Source organism: Ipomoea triloba, chromosome 5 (assembly GCF_003576645.1).
Source record: "Ipomoea triloba cultivar NCNSP0323 chromosome 5, ASM357664v1".
Lineage (NCBI taxonomy): Eukaryota > Viridiplantae > Streptophyta > Magnoliopsida > Solanales > Convolvulaceae > Ipomoea > Ipomoea triloba.
In genome coordinates, this window is record NC_044920.1 from 12,939,472 (window position 1) to 12,965,122 (window position 25,651).

Below are 25,651 nucleotides of genomic sequence, written 5' to 3' on the forward strand. Positions count from 1 at the left end.
CATTGTTTATTGTTACGATAAATCACGTTTTCGTGATAAAAAGGTTATAAAACATAATAATTTTGAATTTGTTTCTTTTTTATTGACTAAAAGAAATTTTATTATAGACAAACATATATTTTGTTTAAAAATAAATTATACTGTCTAAATTTGAAAAAAATTGTACATATATTTTTGTCAAAAAATGATCACTCGTACCTGTACTTGTCTAAATTAAATTGCAAGGAGGTGAATTGAAGAAAAAAGAATAAAAATTGATTCATTGCATTTATGATTTCAATCAAATATATTGAAATAAATAATAAATTCAACTATACTGTGTACACTTGAAAAAATAATATGTACAAATTTTGTAAACAAAATTCTACCTCTACCTCTACCTCTGCCAGATGGTGCATATAATGGAAAATAATAGAATTTGATCCATTGTTGAGACTTTTGGATCACATTTTCTAACTAACACACCAATTCCATATCGCGGGTTTTAACTGAAAATCATTTAGCTTGTGTTTCAGAGAAAAAATATGGTGAAAGGAACACCACCATATGCTCGGATGATGTTGAACGGCAAAGAAGCAAAATAGCCATCAAAGCATTTGAAGTAGTGCAAAATGAAAGCGAGGGGAGGAGTCGAAATGTTTCGTCGAAAGTCAGAACTTATATGGCCTATTTATACACGGATATGTCAAATATAAACGACCAGCATCGAAAAAAATGAAATTAATAAAAAAAATTAACACTTATTTGGGAAACAAAACACTTATTTGGAAAAATATAAAATATTTTAGATTCTTTTTTATAGATAGAGTTCTATTACATGGACTCCCATTTCATACAGGTTAACTTCATCCTGTTGGTCCCAAGAAAATTGTCAGCATCAAATTTTTTGTATGAGGAAGTACACATAGGGAGTATAATTTCGGAGTCCATAAAATATTTTCTTGATAGAAAACACGTGTAATTGAACTGATTGAAGGAGGAGGGGACCTGTCACTTAATGACCGAAGAACAAATAGAGAGTATAATTTGGGAGTCCATATAATATTTCATGATAAAAAACACGTGTAATTAAACTGTTCGAAGGAGGAGGGGACCCGTCACTTAAAGACGACCAGGCCGCGTTAGTCTAGGACGTGACCGGTCACTTAATGACCGGTCACGTCAGTTAAAGACGACCAGGCCGCGTCAGTGCGCATGCGTACTAACGCGGCGCGGCCCGAGGCGAGCCGCGAACTGACACGACGCGGGGCATCAGTCCGCGTTTTTAGCCGGACTGATTAGTCAAATCAGTCCCGCATTTATGGCAATTTCGCATTTTATTTTTTTTTAAAAATTAGTTTGTACAAATTTCGGTGTTAGCTATAAATTGATCTGATTTGTCCAACCATTTCTATAAGTAGCAAAAACGATCAATGAGTTATAGTTTTAAAATGTTGAAACATTCCAAATCTTTTGCACACACACTTATGATGTTTATATTTTGACCTAAAATGGGGAAGAACAAGAAAAAACGATAAGTGTAAATTGTATACGTATATTATTGGAAAAATGTATATTTATAGATACAACTTCAGTTCGTGTTGATAATTTTTAGTACCGATATGTAGTAATGTTGTTGTTTTCAATTGTTTGTTTTGCAGGTATAAATTATGTGGACTACATTCATCAATTGAGTTTCAGTTAATACTCGCGAGTTTTTAACGGGTTCCAGTTAAAACCCGCGACATATTTTTATTTTAAAAATATGTCGGGTTTTTTCTGAATGAACCTTTATAAGTTTCAAGTAGGTGAGTTGGATTGGCGAATTTACTACATTCGCCACCTTCACTCCAACTTCCTTCCACCTAATGTGGACTTGAAACTATAATAATTAATAAATAAAGGTCATAGATTACTGAAATAGTTGCGCACGTGAAGTATGTTGCAATACATTTCAGTAATCGTGACACTAAATACATGGTTGTTGTTTAAAGCTTTACTTTGCGTAGATACTCGCATCATTTAGGCATATATTATTTTTTTGTAATTTAAATGTTCGACTACATATGTATATACAACAAATGTAACAAGTGTACCGTTCATATATGAATACAATATCGTTGTTATTTTGATTTATAGTGATGTCATATTTTGTAAAGTGTGTTTCTCGAAACACACATGTAAAACTTTAACAAAACGAAACAAAAAGAAAAAAAAAACAAACGGAAAAATGAAAAAAAAAATCACGTCACACACAAACATTAAATATATGTACATATACTCACACAAAACATTATCGATTAACAAAAAAAAATTAGTCATGTCAGGGCAGCTTTTCTGCCAAATGGCAGAAAAGGTGCCATTTGCAAGCTCTTTGCAACAGCAAACAACAAGCTTGCAAATCTATACTCCATATTTATTTGGCCACCTCACCCAGCAAGTGGTTCACTTGCTGGGATGAGGCAAGCCTAATGGACTGACGTGACTGTCAGTCAGTCACGTCAGTCCTACACTCAAACTGACGTGACCAGCGGCTTCATTAAAGTATCCGATCACGTCAATTACCAATCGGATAACCCCCCACCCGCCCGCTGGATGTATAAACCAAGGGTACAAACAATTTATTATTGCAAACAACTATAAATATGATGTTGGACCATATGTTGGAATTAAAAAAAAATAGGTGTAAGTTTTGGACTCCAAAATATCAGTGTGGAAACAAATTGTTTTGGGGTAGTGGCATTCGTTGAGTGAACAATTTAGAAAAAATGAGCCGCAATTATTTACATCCCAGGTCGTTGGACTCAAGTTTACTGACAAGTTGTGGTTTTGCGTAGGGTTGAGATGTCAAAAGATATTTATGTTAAAACGGAAAGTCAGTGACTCCCCGAGTGTCGGTCTCGAAGGAAGGACGTGGAGGTGTGTCAAGTGTTCGAGAGTTTACTTGATTGGGTCATGCATTGGATTCGAGTGTGGAGTTGAGTGGATTGTGAGTGAAAGGAGTTCATTTGGTTTGGTTTGAGTGCAAGAGAGTAGAGTAAAGTAAAAGATTTGTAAATATGTAAAATGGGTAGGGATTGGTTGGTGTTCATGTATGTTGCATTGTAGTGTGACTAAGGTAATGGATCAGGGAATGCTAGGATGTTGTCTATTCAAGAGTGTGTTGTCTTAGTCCTTTTCCACCCTTGTGTACTAAGGTTTCTTGACTAAGGAGTGCCTACAAGCATCCAAAGCTCTAAGAGGAATTTTATCAAACACATAAGCTACACACTATCCTATTGTTCTTTTAAGAAGTCCATAGGAACTTTGATTGTGTAAAGCTTCAAATCCTAACTCTAATCAAAGACATGAAAGAGTCAAGAGCTCAATCTCTCATCTAGATTGGCCAGATCCAAACAAGATCTCATCAACACAACAATCAATAGACAAGAACAGATAATCCATCAACACAAACACATAGATCCAAGATATAGAAATAAGATCATCACACTAACAACATTCAATCACACAATCCAAATCCCTAGATTAAACTAGCCACTCATGATATGAAATTCAACACAAAAGCTAATTTAATCCAAGCACAAGATAACTAAAATTATAGAAATGAAATAGAAATCACCTAAAGAGAAGAAGATCTTCAATCCAAGCTTGTTGTCTTGCTACAATGGAGATTGATCTAATCTAAAAAAACTAAGAAAAATGGAGAAAGTTCTCCAAAAGAAAAACTAAGAAAGGGAAAACTAAATTTCTGGGATCCTCCTCTGAAAATTCATCAAAGGGGTTTAAATAGTCTCCGAAATGGCAACCCTAGTAAAAATTCGCGCAGCACCGTCTCCACGCCATCTAGACACGTGTGAGTTGCGTGGGAGCTTACTGGATTATTTCCACGCACGCTCACACGCGTGTGGCCATCCAGTTTGGTCCTCCAGGGCTCCGTTCTTGCCTGGTTCGTTCTTTGAGCTCAACTTTTGCTCCTATTTGCTCCCGGGGCTCCTGCTTTACCTCCTTTAGGCTAAAAGTAGCTTCTGTGTGTCGGTTAGTGATTTTCAAGCATTTATGAGCATAATTCACCATGTAAGAATGCTATAAACGTGATAAAATACCCTAATATGTGCTTGATTTAAGGGTATCTCGGAGGCTTATCAAATTTTCCACACTTTGTTTCTTGCTTGTCCTCAAGCAAGACATTTTTACTCTCTAAGCATATAAGTCTCCGAGATACTTTTCTTCTGTAAAACAATGCTTTCGGCTCTCAAATCTCAATCATCCATTAGTTCAATCCCTTGCCCTTCACCACCAACATTATGATCATCACTTCCAATGCCCTCAATATCTTCATCATCATTTGGGAAAGAATCTTGTTCTTCCACTTCGTCCCTCAAACCTCCCCATGATGAAGTATTGCGACGTCGAGAGTATTGAATAGGTGCACTCGTGCCTTCACCTACATGAGCTCTTGTAGGAAGATTGCTTCCCTCAAAATTGGATGAAGCACCCAATACTTCATCAACAGGACTCCAAGTAAGGTCTTCACCCACATGAACATTATCATTTTTACCATTCACCCATTCATTATTCCATTGGAAATCTTCAAGAATTAATGGGTTGAAGTTGGTTCCTTCTTCATGCCGCTTTTGAAACCGCCTAGCAATCTTCCGGTTATATTTCACATAAACCAAATCATTCAACCGTTTATGTTCTAGTCAGTTTCTTTTCTTTGTATGAATCTAAATCATAGAAAATAAAAACTAATTAGTGTTTTACTTACAAAAAACTAACACTATTAGTTAGTAAGTAGTAACTACTAAGTACTAACTAGTACTTACGAATTCAAATGTGCTACAGTTACGCTAACAGTCGGCAGATGAACAACAAAGGAAAATAATCCGCATTGCTAATTTTTGGAGTTGAAAATGATGACATCCAAAAGCCTTCCACCAATCAACTAAAATAGTAATAAATATCATACTAAGTTAGTTTATCAAACCTCAAAAGTATAAAAGTAGTTGTAATTTAAATAAAATACGTATGAGGAGCTTTGGTCTTGCGTTGTGCAATGGCTAATTGCTTTCTAAAAGTTTCTCGCAATCCATCATATTCATCAACTTCATCACTTATTTTGATTTGTGTTTCTTGATCTGGAACCATCTTCTCAAGCACATCATTAAAGCAAACTCGTTGCTTACAAGCACTTTCAAGATCATTGTCTTTCAAATCAAAATAATGAGAAGGATTTAAGAACAATGCTGCTCCATATAACTTAACCTCCATTTGAGCTTGCCAACGCCCTTATACAATATCCATCAACTTTGACAATATCCTCGGCTGGCTTGCAAATGCTTCATTCAATTTCTTCTTTGCAATCTCCATAGCCATGGCCACCTCGGCCATCGCTGGGATCTCATCAGCATCAACAATTCTCAACATAACAAGAATGGGTTGAGATGCCTTGATGCAATCTTCCACCCCTGTCCAGAATCGTGTAGAAAACACCGAATCATATACTTTCTTTCCAGCTTCTGTGTTTGCTAGTTTAGAAGTACTCCAATGATCACTAACAAACAAACTTTTTAAAGCTTTCTGCTACTTGTATAAGCTTTGCAAGGTAAGGAATGATGTGGCAAACCTTGTGACTCCAGGCCTCACAAGATCTTTGCCACCCGTGAACTCCCTCATAGCACTAAGAATCCTTCCGTGCCTATAAATGAACGTAGTGGTCCGCCTAGCACTTTCAATCTTTTGCTTGAACTCGGGCAACTTGCCAATATCTTCCAACATGAGGTCTAAGCAATGTGATGCACAGGAAGTCCAAAACAAGGAAGGTATCTTTTCTTCCAACAACCTACCCGCTGCCTTATAATTAGCCCCATTGTCTGTTACGAGTTGAACAACATTTTCTTTTCCTATTTCTTGAATCTTTCCCTTAAGCAACCTAGCCAACATGGCAGCATCATGGGATTCGCCCGATGCATCAACAGACTCTAAGAAAAAAGTCCCCTCCGGACTATTGATAAGGAAGTTTATCAGGTGTCTATTTCTTCTGTCAGTCCATCCATCTGACATCAACGTACACTCATATCGCTTCCAAGCAACCTTATGTTTTTCTAACAACAAGTCTATTTCTTTTTTTGCTCTCTCTAGGAGTTTGACCCGCACATCATGATAGCTAGGAGGTCTCCACCCTGTACCTATTTGTGCAACAGACTCTAGCATAACCTCAAAACTCCTAGCAGTTATAGTATTAAATGGAATGCCACAGTCATAGAAGTAATATGCAACATGCATTGCTACTCTGTCCTTCTCCTCTTTACTTTTTGTACATTCTTCAAGGGTTTTTTGATAACTCTTGCTATGCCTTTCATCCACAATTTCTTCAGGGGTTTTTCTAACCATTGCAGCAATTGATTTTGATGGCGGTTGTGAAAACCTCAAAGCTGCTTGCTTTCTTTTGCTACTAGTCCCCGAACTAAGATGACTAACAGAGTTGTGGGATGATGGTTGTGTTCCTTCCAATGACACATCTTGTGGACCTTCATCCCCATCATTGGCATCATCATTATCAACCAAAGTGAACGGCTTGTTCCTTGAATTCTTCAATATATAATCCCGCATTTCTTTCATTATTTTTGTTGTTGTATTTCGACATGCAACAACATCTCCATAACCCTTGGCTAAGTGTTGTTTTAATCTCTTAATCCCTTGGGTTATTTCTCTTCCACACAAATTGCATTGGATCAAATCTTTTCTACTCAAATCCGGCCAAAACCCATACTTCCACCCTGGATCTTTAGAATTAGCCTTTCGTTTAGGATCCTTCGATGAATCATAAGTAATTTCAGTACTTTCGTTGCCCATATTCTGTCAAAAACAACATAAATAAACTCCTAAATATACACATTAACAATTTAACAGTGAAGTATTTAACACTGTTGCCAACTGCTCAACAGTGAAGTATTTAACATAAAAAAAATAATGCCTGAGGAATAAAAGAATAAAAACGTGGCAACAGCAAAGGAATAAAACAAGAGAACCACAATAACGTGGCAGGCAGCATTCGGAAAGTAGAAAAAAAAAACCAAAAAGATAGCAGAGGAGAGCAGGAGAGCAGCAGGCTGCATTCAGAAAAAAGAAAAAAAACAAAGAAGGAAGAAGGAAGAAGAAAGAAGAAAGAAGAAAGAAGAAGAAAGCAAGAAACAAAGAGGGAAGCAGTAGGCACTCGGTAGAAAAAGAGAAAGAAAGAAGAAAGAAAGAAGAAGGAATACCGTGCGTAGTCGTCAGCTGCTCGGCGGTGGTCGTCGGGCGAGTGTAGCAATAGCAGCAAGGCAGCAGTCGACAGTGAAGTGAGGTGTAGAAATGAAGAGTTGGGCGTATGTTTCGTGTTTTAGGGTTAGAAATTCCAAATTTTTTTTAATACAAAACCCGGGTCGACCCGGGTAAAACCCAGGTCGACACCGGGTTAGGCGTCACTGGGCGTCGCCTGGACGACTAGGCGATGCCTAGTCGACGCCCGAGCTCGCCTCGCCAATTTTAGGCGATGTGAGCCAAGTAGGCGGTTAGGCTGGACCGCCCAGACGCCTAGGCGTCGCCTAGGAGACGCCTTAACAACATTGCGATGTATGTTGAGTACGATTATAATCTCTACAAATTAGATGGGCGTACTAGGAATGAAGATTGGGATGTTTTCCACCATGCATATGTTCCACTGTGGGAAGACCGAGGGCAGTACGTTGTTCCATTTGGGCCACATGCACTGTTAGGCCCATACGTAAGTCTCACGTATGAACATTAGTTTTACAGGGTTGGACGACGCTTAATTGGGAATCCGGATCATCGTCAAGCAGAAGGGTATTTGCAAACATCGCCATCATTCATTGCAACGGTTTACCTCCGAACTTATAGTACTCATTGAAATTAATTAAGTTATATGTTATGTGTTTATTGCTTGATTCGTTTTATCGGAACTGAAATTTTGAATTTAGGTGGAAGCGCTGCGGCATATTAATATTCACGGCGAAATTGTTGTTGAGCACGGTCAAAATAACAGCTTTACAAATGTAATGCAACAAATCTCTAGGGACGAACTTGTTAGGCTTAACTACGGTTACGTTCTTGAATTACCAAGGAATAACGACGAATTTATGTATGAGCCTATTCATCAAGTTCGTGTCGCAGATCGCCGGCGTGATGGAGGCAGACGTGGGCATTCAGCTCAAGGTGGCCGGAGACGTGAATTTTTCACAGTTTAACCTAAATGATGAGGTACCCATTGAGCCATATGATGATCCACCTAATGCTCCACTTCTGAACCAAGATGACTTTGAGAGGGAAAATGAAATGGGAGATATTAGTCAACAAGATGTGATGCAGCAAGTGATGTCACGTTCACCGTTTATTACCCCATATGTCAACCAATTACATGTGTATGAGGAGGGTTCATCATCGCAAATACCGCCACACGCCGGACGTCCAATTCGTACCCCTTCGAATCATATGACAAACGATCCATTTCAACATCTTATTCAAAATTACATCACCGAGGAGGATACAACAATTAACAAATCTCAAGTCGTAAATCCTACGCAACCCCAAGGTGCAAAAGGTGACATAATTTATCAGCGTCGTCGTCCAGTTCGTAATAGAAGACGACCCCCTTGTGGGACTGAATAATTTGTTGCGCATATTAGTTGTTGATTTTAAATAAAAAACTGGGTTGTTATTATTTATGTTGTCTTGTTTGTTGTTAATATATTTCGTTGCTTTGTTCTTAATCTATTTCGTTGGTTTATTATACGTTTTGTGTGACTCCGTGTTAATTTTAATTTGATAGATTTCAGGTTTCATAAAACAAATACATAAATAAAATTGAACTGATAAATACAAATAAAACTTATATTTATATGGATCTAACACTCACATGGGCTGTCAGCCGAAGTCCCACTGTGTTGACAGCCCATTGTCAGCCACATGGGCTTTCACCACCTGACAGCCCATGTGGCCAAGTCACTACATCGGCTGTTAGCCAATGTGGCTGTCAGCCGATGTCCCACCAAGGGCTGTCAACAATGGTTGACAGCCCATTTGTAAATGTTACTCCAATTCAAGTACTCCTTGGTGGGAGTATTTGTTAAATAAATTTTTTGTTCTGCTTTGTCCGCTTTGTCCGTATATAAGATATTCACTATAAAAAGGTCATTCCATATCACATGTCAAAACATAATATTTGCAAAATAGTATGGAGATTTTTATTTATGCCTTTTTTGAGTTGGTTCTTCTTGCATTTTATCATATGGTATCTTTAGTCCCCATAATTTTTTCGTTGAAAATTTTGAAGATCATATCATCGCGGTATGGAAGTGAAGGAAATGTTAAATGAATTTCAGTTAAAACCCACGAATCCTCGACAAACCCAAGAGACGGAAGTGCGTAATCATCGCCAATAACAACTGGCCATGATTGCGTCGGAGGGTATTCCTTGTACACGGACTTCTCCGATCGGGAAACCGTAACGGCCGAGAGGCCAAGAAGTTGTTGGTGGCAAGCCCTTGGGTTGTAGCTCCGCCCCTTTTCAAAGGGCTCTAATCACGGCATGTGCTTCTTTCTTCACTAAATTGTATATTTTTTCACGGATTAATGGTAAACTAGATATTCTGCGGAAAAGGTGACGTATTTGTATATGTATGCGTCACCTTTGTTACATATGTAATTTTCGAAAAATGAAATGATAAAGTCTACATATGTATTAAATAATTTACCCGTATCAATGCGTAATCCACGATAAATTTATCTGCTTTTCGTTTTTGACCGGTGATGTTTGTCCTAAATTTGACGAGACCCGTCAGTAATTACAAATCGCCGCCGTCGACGTCACTAGGCCTGACGCGGCGCGTCGCGTCAAATGCACCAGAGAACGCGCCTCCCACCTTTCTTCGCAAATTGGCTGGTGTCAAATAATACTTCTTATGAAAGAAATAACCCATTACGCAAATATCACACTTTGCTTGTATTTCTTTGAAGGTGTTTGATAAACCAATATGTCAGGTAATATTACTAATTTGTTGTTGTTTAAACATTATGGCTATTTTGTTTAACACCAAGTAATGCATTACAATATGGGCTTTGTAGGTGACGAAATCGTAGTTCTCATATGCGCTACGCCGCCTAATGTTGGGAGCAACAAAATTGATTTTAATATTCCTCCGCAAAATGCACTCTTTGTTACAAGCGGATGGTCGTTTGAGGAACTGAAGAATAGGATAAAAAAACACTCCTAATGTTGGTGAGGGTGGAGATATTTTGATGTGGGGAAAATATCAACCAAATTCAACACAAAATAGAGATTGTATTTTCCCTTTTCCAATCACCAACGATCAAAGTTGGTCATTTTTTATAAATGCAATGTCCACATTTGGCCCATTAGTGATTGCAATTTCGTTAAATTGCAATAGAATTGAAGGTAGTAGGACATTTGGCCACATTCCCGTTTCATTCGAACAACAAAGAGGTGAGTATGGTGGTCCATCTCGACACAGACGGAATGTAGAGCCGATGCCGATAGAGGAACAAATAGGAGACCCAAATTTGGATGATGCATATGATTTTTGGTTACGAAGCGATGATTCTGAAGAGTATGTCCCTTCCGATGATTCGGGAGAATATGTCCATTCACATGATTCGGAAGAATATGTCCCACATGTTCAAGATAATATGTCAATGCGGCAAATGCTCCACGCGCAAGTCGAGGTGCAACCCGATAATGCGTCATGGTACGATGATGTTGAACATTCCGGGCAACCTTCTCAGTATGGGAGTTCGCTCTTGCAAATTGGAGCTGTGTACGAAAGTTACAAGAAATTAAAAAAATTGGTAACACAGCACAATCTTGCCATTTATAGGCAATTCACGACGCTATATAAGAATCCAATGTATTGGAAGGCAACGTGTTTGCATTCCCAACACTGTCCGTGGATGATTATGGCTACGCTGGTTGACAATTGCGGGCCACAATGGGTAATTAAAAAGTTTGTTGACGATCACAAATGTCGAGTGGATTACACCCGAGGTGGCGTCGATTACATCCTTACAAGCAGAGTCATTACGGATTTCATATTGCCAAAAATTGAAGCTGACCCGCAGTACAAGATAAAATATGTACAACAAGATGTCAATGCAAAATGGGGTGTTAACGTGGACTACAAGAAGGCTTGGTATGCAAGGGTGAGAGCTCTCGAAACGCTACATGGGAAGTGGGATGAGTCGTACAACCTATTGCCTAAGACATTATTTGCTATACAACAAACAAATCCCGGGACTATTGTTGATATTGTCGGTAGCCCGACGAATACTCCGGATGAGTTCCATTTTAAGTATGCGTTTTGGGCATTCAAGGCCGCAATTGACGGGTTCAAGTACTGTTTGCCGGTCCTTACAATTGATGGAACTCATCTATATGGGAAGTATAAAGGGAACCTTTTGTTAGCGGTATCGATGAATGCCAACAGGGAAATAAACGGTAGGAAACTACTATATGCGGTTGTAGAACACACAACACCAAATCAATATATTTGTTTTTGAAGAAACACTTGCGTGCATAGGATGAACTGTCAAAAGATATTTATATGTTAAAACGGAAAGTCTGTGACTCCCCGAGTGTCGGTCTCGAAGAAGGGACGTGGAGGTGTGTCAAGCGTTCGGGAGTTTACTTGATTGGATCATGCATAGGATTCGAGTGTGGTGAAGGGTGGATTTGTGAGTGAGAGTAGTTCATTTGGTTGGTTTGAGTGCAAGAGAGTAGTAAAGTAAAAGTGATTTTGTGAATATGTAAAACGGGTAGGGATTGGATAGTGTTCATGAATATTGCATAGTGGAGTGTCTAAGGTCAAGGATTAGGATTGCTAGGATATTGTCTATTCAAGAGTGTGTTGTCTTAGTCCTTTTCCACCTTGTGTACTAAGGCTTCTTTGACTTAGGAGTGCCTTCAAGCATCCAAAGTTCTAAGAGGAATTTCATCAAACACTTTATCTACACACTATCCTACTATTTTTAAGAAGTCCATAGGAACTATGATTGTGTCAAGCTTCAAATCCTAACTCTAATCAAAGACATGAAAGAGTCAAGAGCTCAATCTCTCATCTAGATTGGCCAAATCCAAACAAGATCTCATCAAAACAACAATCAATAGACAAGAATAGATAATCCATCAACACAAACTCATAGATCCAAGATATAGAGATAAGATCATCACACAAACAATATTCAATCACACAATCCAAATCCCTAGACTAAACTAGCTACTCATAATATGAAATGCAAGCAAAAGCTAATTTAATCCAAGAACAAGATAGCTAAAATTATAGAAATGAAATAGAGATCACCTAGAGAGAAGAAGATCTTCAATCCAAGCTTGTTGTCTTGCTACAATGGAGATTTATCTAATCTAAAAAGCTAAGAAAAATGGAGAAAGTTCTCCAAAAGAAAAAACTAAGAAAAAGAAAACTAAATTTCTGGGAACCTCCTCTGAAAATTCATCAAAGGGGTTTAAATAGTCTCCGAAATGACAACCCTAGCTGAAATTCGCGCATCACCGTCTCCACGCCTCTCACACGCGTGTGAGCGTGCGTGGGAAGCTTCTGGAAAGTTTTCACGCCTGCTCACACGCGTGTGGCCTTCCAGTTTGGTCCTTCGGGGCTCCGCTCTTGCCTGGTTTGCTCTTTAAGCTCAACTTTTGGTCCTATTTGCTCCTGGGACTCCTGTTTTACTTCTTTTAAGCTAAAAGTAGCTTCTGTGCATCAGTTAGTGATTTTCAAGCATTTATGAACATTATTTACCAAGTAAGGATGCTATAGACGCGATAAAACACCCTAAAATGTGCCTGAAATAAGGGTATATCGGAGTCTTATCAGTTTTGCACCTCGGTCATGGCTTAAGTATATGAACATGTTAGGAGTCAATGCACCGCATCCTATGGCTTTTCAAAATATTCAAGATGCTGAACGCTATGCCAACGAAATTGTACGGCGCGGCCTAGAAATGCTTAGCATTCCTTCACGTAAGTGATTATATCTATTTGTATATATTACTTTTATATACATAGGTGTGCCGTTTCTTTTTCGGTTTTTTTTTTAAAATTTTTTTTCATAGGCACAAACGCATCTCTCTTTTGGTGTAGCTTGCAATGATCAAAAACATATCCCGGATCTAACGACATGTACTATTGTTTGGTTTAATATTACAATTACATCGCGACTCACAATGGTAATTTTTTTAACAATACAATATAAATACGTTTATATTATTATTATTATGCAAGACGCCCATTTAACTTATATCTATTCTGCATAATTGTTGTTGTATATGCTGTAGAAAATTCCAAATTGTATGTATCGACATCTAATGCAGCACTACACAACAACTGCAATTTTGCATCATGGTTCCTCTTTCGCAATAGAAGTTTCTATAGAAAACATGCACTTCACTACCGGCATTACCAAATTCATTCGTGCGAACCGACTCTACGAAGGCGACAGGGTACTTTTTAGACATATGGGGTTCTTGACTTTTCAAACATTTTTATACAACGTAGCTGGCGAGCTAATGACGTATCCACGACTACGTATTGCTAACGAATTTCCCTCTCGCCCAAACCAACCAGGTTGCTCTTACGAAAGTAAATGAAAAATTAGTCGTCACACAGAGTATTAACACAATTGTATAATTATTAGGTCGAATACGTGTGAAGGCAAAGTCTGCACTACCACCGAATTCAATTGATGTAGAACGGTGTCAGTCTTTATACACTGACTTCTCCACACCGGGTGCGGTGAGAAAAAATACTTTACACTTTCAATACAACTTACTCAAAATTATGTACTTATTCATTTTCTTGTTACTTAACAGTAGAAAGCTAGACTATCTGCATTCCTTAGAGATTCAGACACATTCGCAGATACTCCGTTGAAAATACAAGTTGGATCTCGAATCCTACAACTCTATTATGACAAAAAAAAAATTTAGCGAACATTGGGAGGAAATAGCGACGCATTTCAACATTAATTCAACGGATGACGTCGTTTTATTCAGTGAAGAAGACAACATCGTACTTCTCATGGTAATTGGGCAATGTCATGTTGAAAATATTTATCCTTGGTCTTTAAAATTATATTCATGATAGTGTATATGGTGAACTTAACAGTTTAAATATATAATACTGTATTCTAAATGACATGAAACATATGTCGTCACCGGTTGGTTGATTATAATCTACTTGTATAACACAAATAAAAAACGAGTCAATATCAATCGTTATACTCCGTATTATACAATTTTATAAAATACAATTTCAAATTATTCATTAACGTAATTCTCTACACAAATTTTTTGAATTGTACTTATAAAATTTAAAAATTATACACCCTAGTGGGCTGTCAGCGGATACAGCAACACTGACAGTCCACTTGGGCTGACAGCGAGCTGACAGGCCCATGTGCTGCTGTCAACGGTGCAGCCGCTCGCTGACAGCGCCGCATGGGCTGTGGGCTGTCACTTCGCCGAACTGAACGGCCCATGTGCCGCTGTCAGCGGTGCAGCCGCTCGCTGACAGTGGCACATGGGCAGCTGTCAGCGAGCTCACTAACAGCGGCCCATGGGCTGTGGGCTGTCAGCTCGCTGAACGGCCCATGTGCCGCTGTCAGCGGTGCAGCCGCTCGCTGACAGCCCCGCATCGGCTGTGGGCTGTCACCTCGCTAAACGGCCCATGTGCCATTGTCAGCGAGGTTTAAAAAATACGGCGATATTTTTTATTTGATCTTATATAAGCCTTCCCTCGAAAACGTTGTATATATATTCCTTCTTTGCAATTTACTCTCTCATTACACAACCATCGAAGATGGACACCTTACATTCAACCGCTTGGTGGGGATGGAAATTTTACTTTCATTTATCATCTTTTCATTGTCAACCAAGAAGAAGTTACCGAGTTTCAGTTCAAACCCGCGAAGTTTCTCTTGGCCTGAGGGAATTGAACGTCTGAAATTCCCTCAACGGGTTGCTCTTACATTGTCGATAGCCTTCTTCATGACTGTTCCAATAACCAGGAGGGGTTATGGAGGTGCTAATCAAAGATGATGAGGGCAACCTGTTAGTTAAATGGAATACCCCTTTAACCACCACAGCCCGCCCTACGAGTGGTTATCAATGCGGGCTTTTCCAATATGGCCATTGATGCATGCTTTAGATGCTCCAGAAAGACATATTTTAAAGTGTGCATCTTCACAGTTAGCAATTCCAAAATGGCCTGCAATCGATAATCGTGGGGAGTACAATGGTTTACAAAATTAAACCCACACCTCCCTATAAATATTTATTTATTTTCTTCTCTTGTTTGTTTTGCAATCTCGGATGATGACAGAGATGCAAATCAAGTATTTATTTGTTGTACGCAAATGTATCGTTTTATCATTTATTGTAATTTCCGAAAATGAAATTGAATTTCAAAGACACTTACATTTAACAATTTATCTGATTACTTTTTTCTTTTAATAGTTTATCTTATTATTTTTTCCCTAGCTTTCATTCCATAGCCAATATATTTCATTTTCGAAATGCTGACGCTAATATGTCTTCTACTAAAAATCTAAAATACGTATTCTTCAATAAATTACAATAACACGAGAGGTTTAAAAAACAACAATAATTTTAAAGACCAATTTGTAATAATTTTGGGATAACAAATAATAATAAATGTAATCACCAAAATAATTTATCTGAAAACATAAATTACATTTATGCAATTCAAATTCAATTACAACTTTGATGATGACATCAAACAAATGTCGATTTTTCATAAAAAAACTCATATATATTAGTCTTGCGTTACTTTAACATCCAACATCTAATATGAACACTTGAACAAGAAAACAAAATATCAAATCTCTACCAGAAAAGATATATGCGAAGTCGAACCTACGACCTCATCCATGCGCGCAAACCTTTAAGTACCCGATCCAACCACTTTTCCAATAGTTCCAACTAGTCAAATGACTTGGGTGTTTAGAGGCAAAAAAGTATGGAGTCGCGTTGGGGAAATGCAGAGGTAGCGGATGAAAATCGCAGTTTCCAATTAGATCCGGACTCCGAGTGATAATTTACGTTTGGAAAATGCGTTTCCCGTATTATACAAAGAAACGCATTTTCGAAATGCGTTTCCCATATTATACGAGAAACGCATTTCCGAAATGCGTGTGTGTTTGGTCGCCGGTAGGTGGATTTGACGGACTCGGGGAGTCCGGTAATATATGGAAAACGCATTTCAGAAATGCGGGTGGGCGGTGAGAGATCCGCATTTCGCATATGCGGATCTCGTATTATACGAGTAGACCAGCCGCGACAGTTAGTCGCCGGCGGACTCGTGAAAGATCCGCATTTACGAAATGCGAGTCTCGTATTATACGAGACTCGCATTTTGCAAATGCGTTTCTGCGGGTCAGTGGACAAAATCATTTGCGAATGGGAAATGCGTCTGGCGTATTTAATATGCCAGACGCATTTCCCATTCGCAAATATGGTTGTCAGATAAAAGGGAAAACTCGCGTTTGGGAAATGCGTTTGGGATCCCCAAACGCATTTCCCAAACGTAGATTTAATATTTTTGTCTAATCCCCAAAAAAGTAACATTTTTGTCTCCTATTTGGTCAAAAGTTATATTTCAGTCAAAAACCCCTATGCACTATGGATTGAAAGTCTGAAATGTTGAATGGGCTTAGATATAATATTATATATTATATATATATATAATATAATGCATTCGGTCACCGACCGAACCCTCTAAACCGAAGAATAACCAAAAAACCGAAAAATTGATTTTTTTTTAAATTAATAACTGTAACCGACCGATAACCGATTTTTTCGGTCGGTTCGATTATCGGTTAGTGGTTATCGGGCGGTTAACCGAAGTTTTGCTCACCCCTAGCCCGAACGCCGACTACGTCGAGTTTGTGATATATAAATAGTGTAGAAACGAGACTTTTTGTATCAAGTCCCCATAGACAGCGTCAATGTTAGTTTTATGACTGCGCGACAACCGTCGGCTAGCCAACACTACCGTAGAACTTAGAGAAAATATCAAGGAAAAAGTACAAGTTTAATTTGAAGAACAATTATACTTGCATTCAAATCCAGACCCCTAACAATGTGACCCCAATGAGGTATTTACACAAGAATAACGAGCCTACGTGGAAATAAGAGGAATTCTTAGCAAATATAATTTAGGAATGTGATTTGGAGCTACCTAACTTACATAGAAGTTACCAAATTCCGATTTAGACAAGATTCCATAAATTTCGTCCAAGATTCCAAATTCTGCACAGTCGGGGTATCCATCAATTAATATTATTAAAAATTCCGCTACATAATTGGCAGAATAATAATCAAATTAAATATGCAGCTTATTAAAGTCATGGCCTTAAAATTACCGGTCGTTAGACAATAATATGTTTATTTAAACATCCTTGATGGATTTATAATTCTCAAAATAAATATCACAACATGTTTGTTGTTGAAGTACAAAGGCTTTACTTAACTTGAAATAGTAAAGCAAATTAACTGAGTAATTTCTTCATGAAGTAGTATAGGAAAATGTAAAAATGAATATGTACCATTAGGTACTTATTAAGGGGTTATTAATGAAATTATTAATTTATTATCTCAACCTATGTTGGTGTTATAAGCATCATAAAGAGCCTAATGATATTAGCTCATGTTCTAAAAACGAATTTTGGAAATAAAGGATTTGGAAAATCAAGTATTATCTCGACTTGCAGATCGAGTATTTCCTTGAAAGGAATTTTATACACCAGTTAATCTACTTTAGAAAAATGTCTCTGACACATTTTATATGGATAAGTATCATTGACTTATCACACTAACGGTTGTCCAATAATCTCTTGAAGTAGATAAATGATCATTTAGATTCAAAAAATGATAATGAGGACATTTTGAGACTGGAAGTTCATTACTTCATTGCTATTGGAACACTACTGTAGAACCAGAAGTTCCATGATCGCATCAGGATTAACATTGTCCTTAAAATTATTGATAACACATAATGTTTCTCCTACAATTGAACATTGGAATAATATTCAAAATATCCACCAAATTCCTTCGACTTATAAAGAATTTTGAAATTTATGCAATAAAGCAATGTGTTTTTCATTAGGCCACTTGGGTATTAGCTTTTGTTTTGACCCTCATGAAGCCAAATTCCAAATGGTTATGTTTTACTTTACCTCCACTATCATATATGTGGATAATAAAGTTTTCTTATACAAATTTTTAAGTGGATATATTTAAAAGGATAGTGGACAAGTTATATAAATATTCAACGCACGTATGCTTCAGAAGAGTCACAAGATTATTTTATAAAATAATAAATCTCAATGACAATCCTGAAAATTGTACCATATACCCCTCTACACTCTTTTGAAACAATTATTTTACTTTAAACCATGTAGAACTTGAAGATTGTTATCTTTAGGCAGAGATGGGGAGTATATTTACTTGAATCAGTCCTGAAGATTGGATCTTAAAAAGACTAATAATTGTACTCTTTTGCAACATATGAATACATACATTCTTTTTCTCACTAGATTTTTTTTTTCACAGGGTTTTTTTAGTGTGGTTTTTAACAAGGCATGACTTAGTCATGACCACGGTTCGATTCTGGTTCCGAACCGGCAATTCTTGGTTCCGAAATCGGCCAAACTGGAATTGAATCTTCTATCACGGTTTTAGGTGCGGTTTCGGAACCAGCGGTTGAACCAGATTATTTTATTTTATTTTTTATTGTATTTTTAAAAAAAATTTTAAAATTATTCAAATTCATCAATTAATATTTTTTATTGAAAAGTTTCCATTCTAAAATGTTTTTGAAATAGTTATATTAAATATTTAAACTTCACAGTTAAACTATATTTAAAAAAAAATGTTATAGTTGAATTTTAAAATGTTATTTAAAGTTTAAACTTTATTCAAATAACAATTAAACTTTAACCAATTAATAATTAATAATTAAAATTTATTTTTTTTCCTGTTTGGAACCGGAACCGTCCGGTTCCAACAGTGCACGGTTCGATTTGAACCTTTCGGTTCGAACCGAACTGTGGTCATCCCTAGACATGAGTATTATATAGTAATGTCGATAGAAAAAAGTTGCAAAAAAATACTTAAATTGACGAACCCTAAATCTTGAAGATTATGCCCTTGAAGGCTTATGGTTGTACTCTTTTTCCCTTAACTAAGGTTTCCCACATGGTTTTCTTAAGTTAAGATTTTTAATGAGGCAACCAATACAATATATGATTTTACAAATATCATGTACTCTTTTCTTCAACTATGTTTTTTCCCAAGTGGTTTTTCTAGTGAGGTTTTTAACGAAGCATGAATATATTAAAATATATTACCCATATATCTTGCACTCTTTTCTTGTATATATCCTATTGTAAGATGTACAATGGATAAGAAAGTGGAATGAAAATTTGGTCTCTTCTCCATGTCAATTCATCTCTAATCTCTATGTTACTATTTCTTATTTTAACTTATACTTTGTAACCACCTGAAATTCATCGGCTAGGAGCTAACGTCCAACCGTCATACCATTACAACAAAATCATACTTTACACATAAATGAAGTTTGATTGTGATTTTTTATGAAATTCAAGTCTTTTGTGTGCAATTTGAAGTGTTCATAACCAATTCAACCAGTCACATTAACTAGTTGTTTTATGTTATCGAATATTATAATCTATAATGCTTGGTGTGTGTAATCTATTAAGGTTGTGATGAAGTGAACTAAAAGAGTCAGGGTATATTTGCTTAAGAGGTTTGGAGTACAACAAATTCGATTTTGTATTTTAATTGAGGTTTATTTACTAACTTTTAGTACTTTAGATTCTAAAAGAGCAAATTTGATTAACCTTTTACCATACGAGCAATTATAGTTGTGGGGTTTTTTCATCTTTTTTTTTTGTGGTGCCAAATACGAGAGATGAAGGGGAGAACGATGGAGAAAAGATTATAAAAAAAAAAGGAAAATTGAAAAGAAAAATAAAAAAATGGAATCAGTTTGTGTTTACGCTGGTGCGCAAAACACAAACCAGCTTAGTTTGTTCTCTATTATTGCAACATGCTCTCACACTCTCTTTCTTACACCCTCTCTCAAACCAGCTTAGTTTGTTCTCTATTATTGCAACATGCTCTCACACTCTCTTTCTTACACCCTCTCTCATCCACCTCACAAAAATCCCCTCGAAAAATCACTATTGGGAGTGCTTTAGACGCATCTAAATATTGTTGCTTGTGTATTGGATTTCTTCTTCACATCATCAACACAATATTTATTTATATTTAGGTCATCAATAATTGTTAGTATGAAGTGGAGATAAATAAATATTGTTTTTTTTTCTTATCGCAATTTCAATAGTTGCGAAACTAAAAGTATTCTTTTTAATAATTTTAACATGGTCATTGTTTTAACATTGATTGTAAATTATTCTGGATCACATTTACCTTTCCTAGTTATAAAATAAATTGATCTACAATACCCAGTTTAACTGGTTAACCAATTCAAAATAAGTTTATAAGTTTTGCTTTGCTAATAGTCATATGGTTAAAGTCCTACTAATGACCAATAGGTTTGGCCTTCATTTAGGGGCCTACGGGCCATTTGAGGCATATTTCATTTGACTTTTTGACCTTTTTATTACACTCTTCAAGATATTTCATTATACTTATTTGATTTTTGATTTTTTTTATTACCAAAAAAAAAAAAAAAAAAAAGAGAGAGAGGAAAAACTTTATAGTAGAAAGTATAAAATTAAGTTTTATTTAAAAAGAATATTGTAATGTAAAACAATCCTAGATTAGCTCCAAAAACATTTTGGGGGTGTTTGGATATTGGTTTATCCAGCCATTTTTAGTTGATTTGACCAATTTTAGATGTTTGACCAAGTCAAACAACTAAAATTAGTGTTTGATAATCAACTTATTCAAGATAGCTGATCATACCCAAGATGGTACATGATAATTTTGCCCTTCAATCATCTTCTCCTCTTCTCCCATTCTCCCCTTCTCCTTCCCTTCGCACACAGGCAGCCATGAATGTACAACAAAACTCAAAAATTAAAAGCAAAATAATAATAATAATAATAATAATAATAATAATAATAATAATAATGAAAAAGACTATCAACTCATCACAGAAGTCATCTTCATCCTCAAAAGTCACACCATACAAGTTATATTTTTTAGTTCACAAATTAAAAGTAAAAAAATACCCACAATGAAAAAGAATAACCAGAGTCATCTTCATCCAGGCCATCTGATTCTTGTTGTTTTTCTTGCCCATTATTCTTCGCTTCTGATTCTCCCTTTTTCTTCTTGCTTCTCGCCATCTCTGCGTCTAATTTAGGTTGTGTTTGGAAACCCGAAAAATGATTTATTGGAATCATTTTCTGGGTTTTCAGTGTTTGGCAAGTGAGGGAAAATGGGGTCAAAGGAAAATAAGACTTCAGTCAACGAAAAATGGGGTCATTTTCTGGAACTTTACCCTTCTCATTTGCGTCGTCTTCAGGAGCCCCCTCGTCTGCTTTGGTTTCAAAACCAGTCGCCAATTGGTTTCGCGGAAACCAGTTGCCGATATTGTTTTTTTTTTTTTGATAAATTTTTTTTGGTTAATTTGTTGTGATTTTTTTTTAAGTTGTTGTGATTGTTTTCGCTTTAAAAAAATTATTTTGTTATTCATTTTCTGGAAAATGAACCAAATACACAAAGACAGTTTTTCAGAATTCATCCAAACACTGAAAATAAAGATATTTTCCGGAAAATAACTTATTTTCCAGAAAATATTTTCCAGAAGTCATTTTTCTTCTTTCTAAATACACCCTTAGAGAAGAGGAACTTTGCTTTGATTTAGGGGATTAAGGGAGAAGAAATGGGTAGGGATTTGTATGGTAAATGGGCTATGGGTTTGGGTATTATTAATAAAATAATTCAGGGGGGTTGTGTGTCTTGTGAAGTTTAGTCGTTTAGGGAATAATAATAATAATAATAATTATTATTATTATTATTATTATTATTATTATTATTATAATTTTTTCAAAAATTAATAATAATAATTTTAATAATAATAATACATATTTTGTTATATTTAAAACTTAACATAACTTTTCAAAAAAAAAATCTTAAAATAATACAATATACTCGTATCCTTATATGTCATTTTACATGCAATAAGCTAATAATAAATAGCTAATTTACCAAACAGTTTTTATAACTAGATAATACAATCAGTTGGTCAAACTAGCTATCACAATCAGCTATTAACTACCAGCTAACTTGATCAGCTACCCAGCTACCAGCTATCAACCATTTGCCAAACACTCCTTTATTCGTTTTATCATCCTCCATCCCACATTTCTTTAACACCCCTCACAACTCCTCCAGCTCGGCGGCTTAAGCGCTTAGCTGTATAAAGCCCATATAAGTAAATCCATTGTACAAATTGGGCTCACTACAAGTGAATCCTTATACCAACTTACCAATCGTTATATCGTGGACCAGGGTCCATAGTCCACTATGTGGACCCTGGTCCGAAACGATGTTGTTTTGATGTTAGTGGACGCGGACGCGAATGACTCAAGGGAATTCATTATCTATAATACACATAATCCTGATCTGGAATACACATACCGTTTATCTAGAATACACAGAATATTGACACAAAATACACAGAACTCATCCTCCTAACATTCGAATGCACAAAAACATCACAACTTGTGTTAATAACATGAATACACAGAATATTGAAACAAAATACACAGAACTCATTCTCCTAAACATTCGAATGCACAAACACATCACAACATGTGTTACTAACATGAATACACAGAACAGTTGCCTAGAATACACAGAATGATTGCCTGTAATACACATAACGATTACCTAGAATACGCATAACTCATATCCTAACATTTTGGTACGGGGTGCACAATGCACTAATATAAATTGGCCCAACTTACCAAGGATTATGGTGCATAGTGTACAACAAACCCTAGTGCATGTGTACATGTCTTATGTAAGTTTTTAATTTGTGTCTTGTGTTATGAAATTCTATATCTTAAGAGCATAAATTTTGTACCTAAAATAAATTAGTAATTGTGTATTATGTTATGAATTTTTGTGTCTTATGTTATGAAATTATGTGTTTGTGAACACAAATTATGTACCTAAATCAGAGTTAAAAAGAAGTAAATATATAACATGTGTATCTATCTTGCATTATGATTTTTTTATATTTTGTGTTATGAAATTATGTACCTTACGAGTATAAATTCTGTACATTATTGTTTCGATTCAAAATTCGTAATGCCTTATGAACCTTAGGGTGTGTTTCGTAACATGTAAAATGACTTCCGGAAAATGTTTTCTGAGTTTTCGGTGTTTGGAAACGTCCGGAAAATGCGATCATCGGAAAATGTTTTCTGTTGATCATGGAAAATCAGTTTATTTTTCCGAAAAATGACTTACATAATTTTTTTTCCGTAAGTCATTTTTCAGAATCGCCAAAATAACTGCTCTACATGTTCTCGACCAAAACCAACCCATATCCTATATCACCCCATGATCGAAAATGGACCAAGATGTGGAAAACTGACGGAAACCGGCGGACACAATACAAGTTTTCGGTGGAAAACCTGTTGTTTTACATTTTTTTAAAAATTTTTGAGTTTTTAATTCTATTTTTAATAAATAATATTATTATAATTTGTTATATTTTAAATAAAATAATGACAATGCTTAATTATATAATTCTACCTATTTTTCAGAAAATGAACCAAACATACAAAGACAGTTTTCAAGAATATATCCAAACACTGAAAATGAAACTATTTTTCAAAAAATGACTCATTTTCCAAAAAATATTTTTTAGAAGTCATTTTTCTGCTTTTCAAACGACCCACAATCCATGATATAAATTGCCACTACCCGCCGTAAAAAAAAATAAATAAAAATCAAAGTCTACCTGTACCGTTCTGAAATGTGGACCCCACGCCGCCCATGACTATTCTCATAATTAACATCAACTCCTAGGGGTCAAAATTACAAACATCAATTCACCCTGTTTTGTTTAGCCTTAAAAATATAACCTCTGTCCGTTTTAGGGTTAAGAGCCTCCATCTCTCTCTATTACCGTGCACCAATTATTGTTAATATTAAAATATAAGATAGAATTTACCTATATTTTATTCTCGACATAATTTTAAAGAAAGTTAATAATTTTGTATCTACTAATTAGTCGATAGTATAATATTTACCCCATCCCATCCATTGAGTCTCCAAAATAGAAGTGATAATTCAACGATTTGAATCATTGTGCAATCATCATTTTACATAAGGCGGATAATTTTAGACAGTGAGAGATTCTAATGTCTAATTGTATGTTCAATTTGCAAAAATGCAATAGTACCTTTTGAAGAGGTCGAATAAATTCGAGGCTTTTTAATTAGTCTTGTTATAAATTATATAATACAGAGTAAGATATATATCATATATTATGTGTTTTGTCCTAAGAAGAATGTATAATTGTATTAAGAGTTATTGAGTAATTCTTTTTTGGGTCATAGATTTATAGGTGACATTTCATTTTTAATCTTTTTTTTTTTTGAAAACATCCTTTGTTAGTTATAGTATTATTGTAACATGATCATTTTTTGCCTATCATCAACATACCTATTTAAATGGCCTAAAATATGTGGGTATTTCAGTATATTCAGTTCTAAATGTTAATTTATTGTTTGATTTTAGATTTATGTGTGTCATTCCACTGATGTGGAGACTCAGGTTGTGGAGGCTATGCTGCGGAAGTGTGGATTGCAATTGAAGAATATATGGGACTCTAATTATGAATTATGAATTTTTTCAAAAAGAAAATAGAAATACAAATATAACGGGTTAACAAACTTTGTATACAAAGATCAAAATGTTCACGTATTTAATGTAATTTAAACATGTTTGCTAACAGATGACAAAAAATGATCATGCTACAATAATACTAGGACTAACAAATGATGTTCTAAAAAAAGACTAATAGTGGATGACATGTATAAATTTATGATAAAAAATAGAATTAACTCATTTTATTAAATAAATGATACATCCATGAGGTATAATACTACAAATATTTTCAAATGAGTATTTCTACATGTACTTCCATTTTATGTTCATATTTTCAACTCCTTATGATATGTCATGCTTTGATTGCTTAATACATTGTTTGGCTGGATGAAATTGTACACATTGAATTGGAATTCATATCCCCTTGGCCTCTACCCATGCATTCTAATTCAGTGGAATAAGAAAAAGGAAAAAAATAGAAAATTGACATATTTGTCATGAATTATTATTATTATTACACAAGGGCACTTTAGCATTTATATTATTTAGAGCAAATATCATTTTTAGTCCCTCAACTATAATATATGTATCAATTTTGGTCATTGACTATTAAAAATTTCAAATTAGGTGCATGACTATTCAATTTGTATCACATTTGGTCCTTGACTATTAACATTTTCAAATTAGATGCATGACTATTCATTTTGTATCACATTTGGTCCTGCCGTTA

The 25,651-nt window shown here is 35.6% G+C and overlaps 2 protein-coding genes across 2 annotated transcripts; one reads left to right on the forward strand and one right to left on the reverse strand.

The window, feature by feature from the left end:
* Positions 1–5,268: 5,268 nt before the first annotated feature.
* LOC116020254 lies at positions 5,269–6,834 on the reverse strand. Its single transcript, XM_031260738.1, has 2 exons — positions 5,606–6,834; positions 5,269–5,533 (listed from the first exon to the last, which is right to left on the reverse strand). Exons 1-2 carry the CDS (start codon positions 6,832–6,834, stop codon positions 5,269–5,271), a joined length of 1,494 nt encoding a protein of 497 aa, XP_031116598.1.
* Positions 6,835–10,374: 3,540 nt separating this feature from the next.
* Positions 10,375–11,550, forward strand: LOC116020255. The gene has a single exon (XM_031260739.1). It carries the CDS (start codon positions 10,375–10,377, stop codon positions 11,548–11,550), a length of 1,176 nt encoding a protein of 391 aa, XP_031116599.1.
* Positions 11,551–25,651: the final 14,101 nt, after the last annotated feature.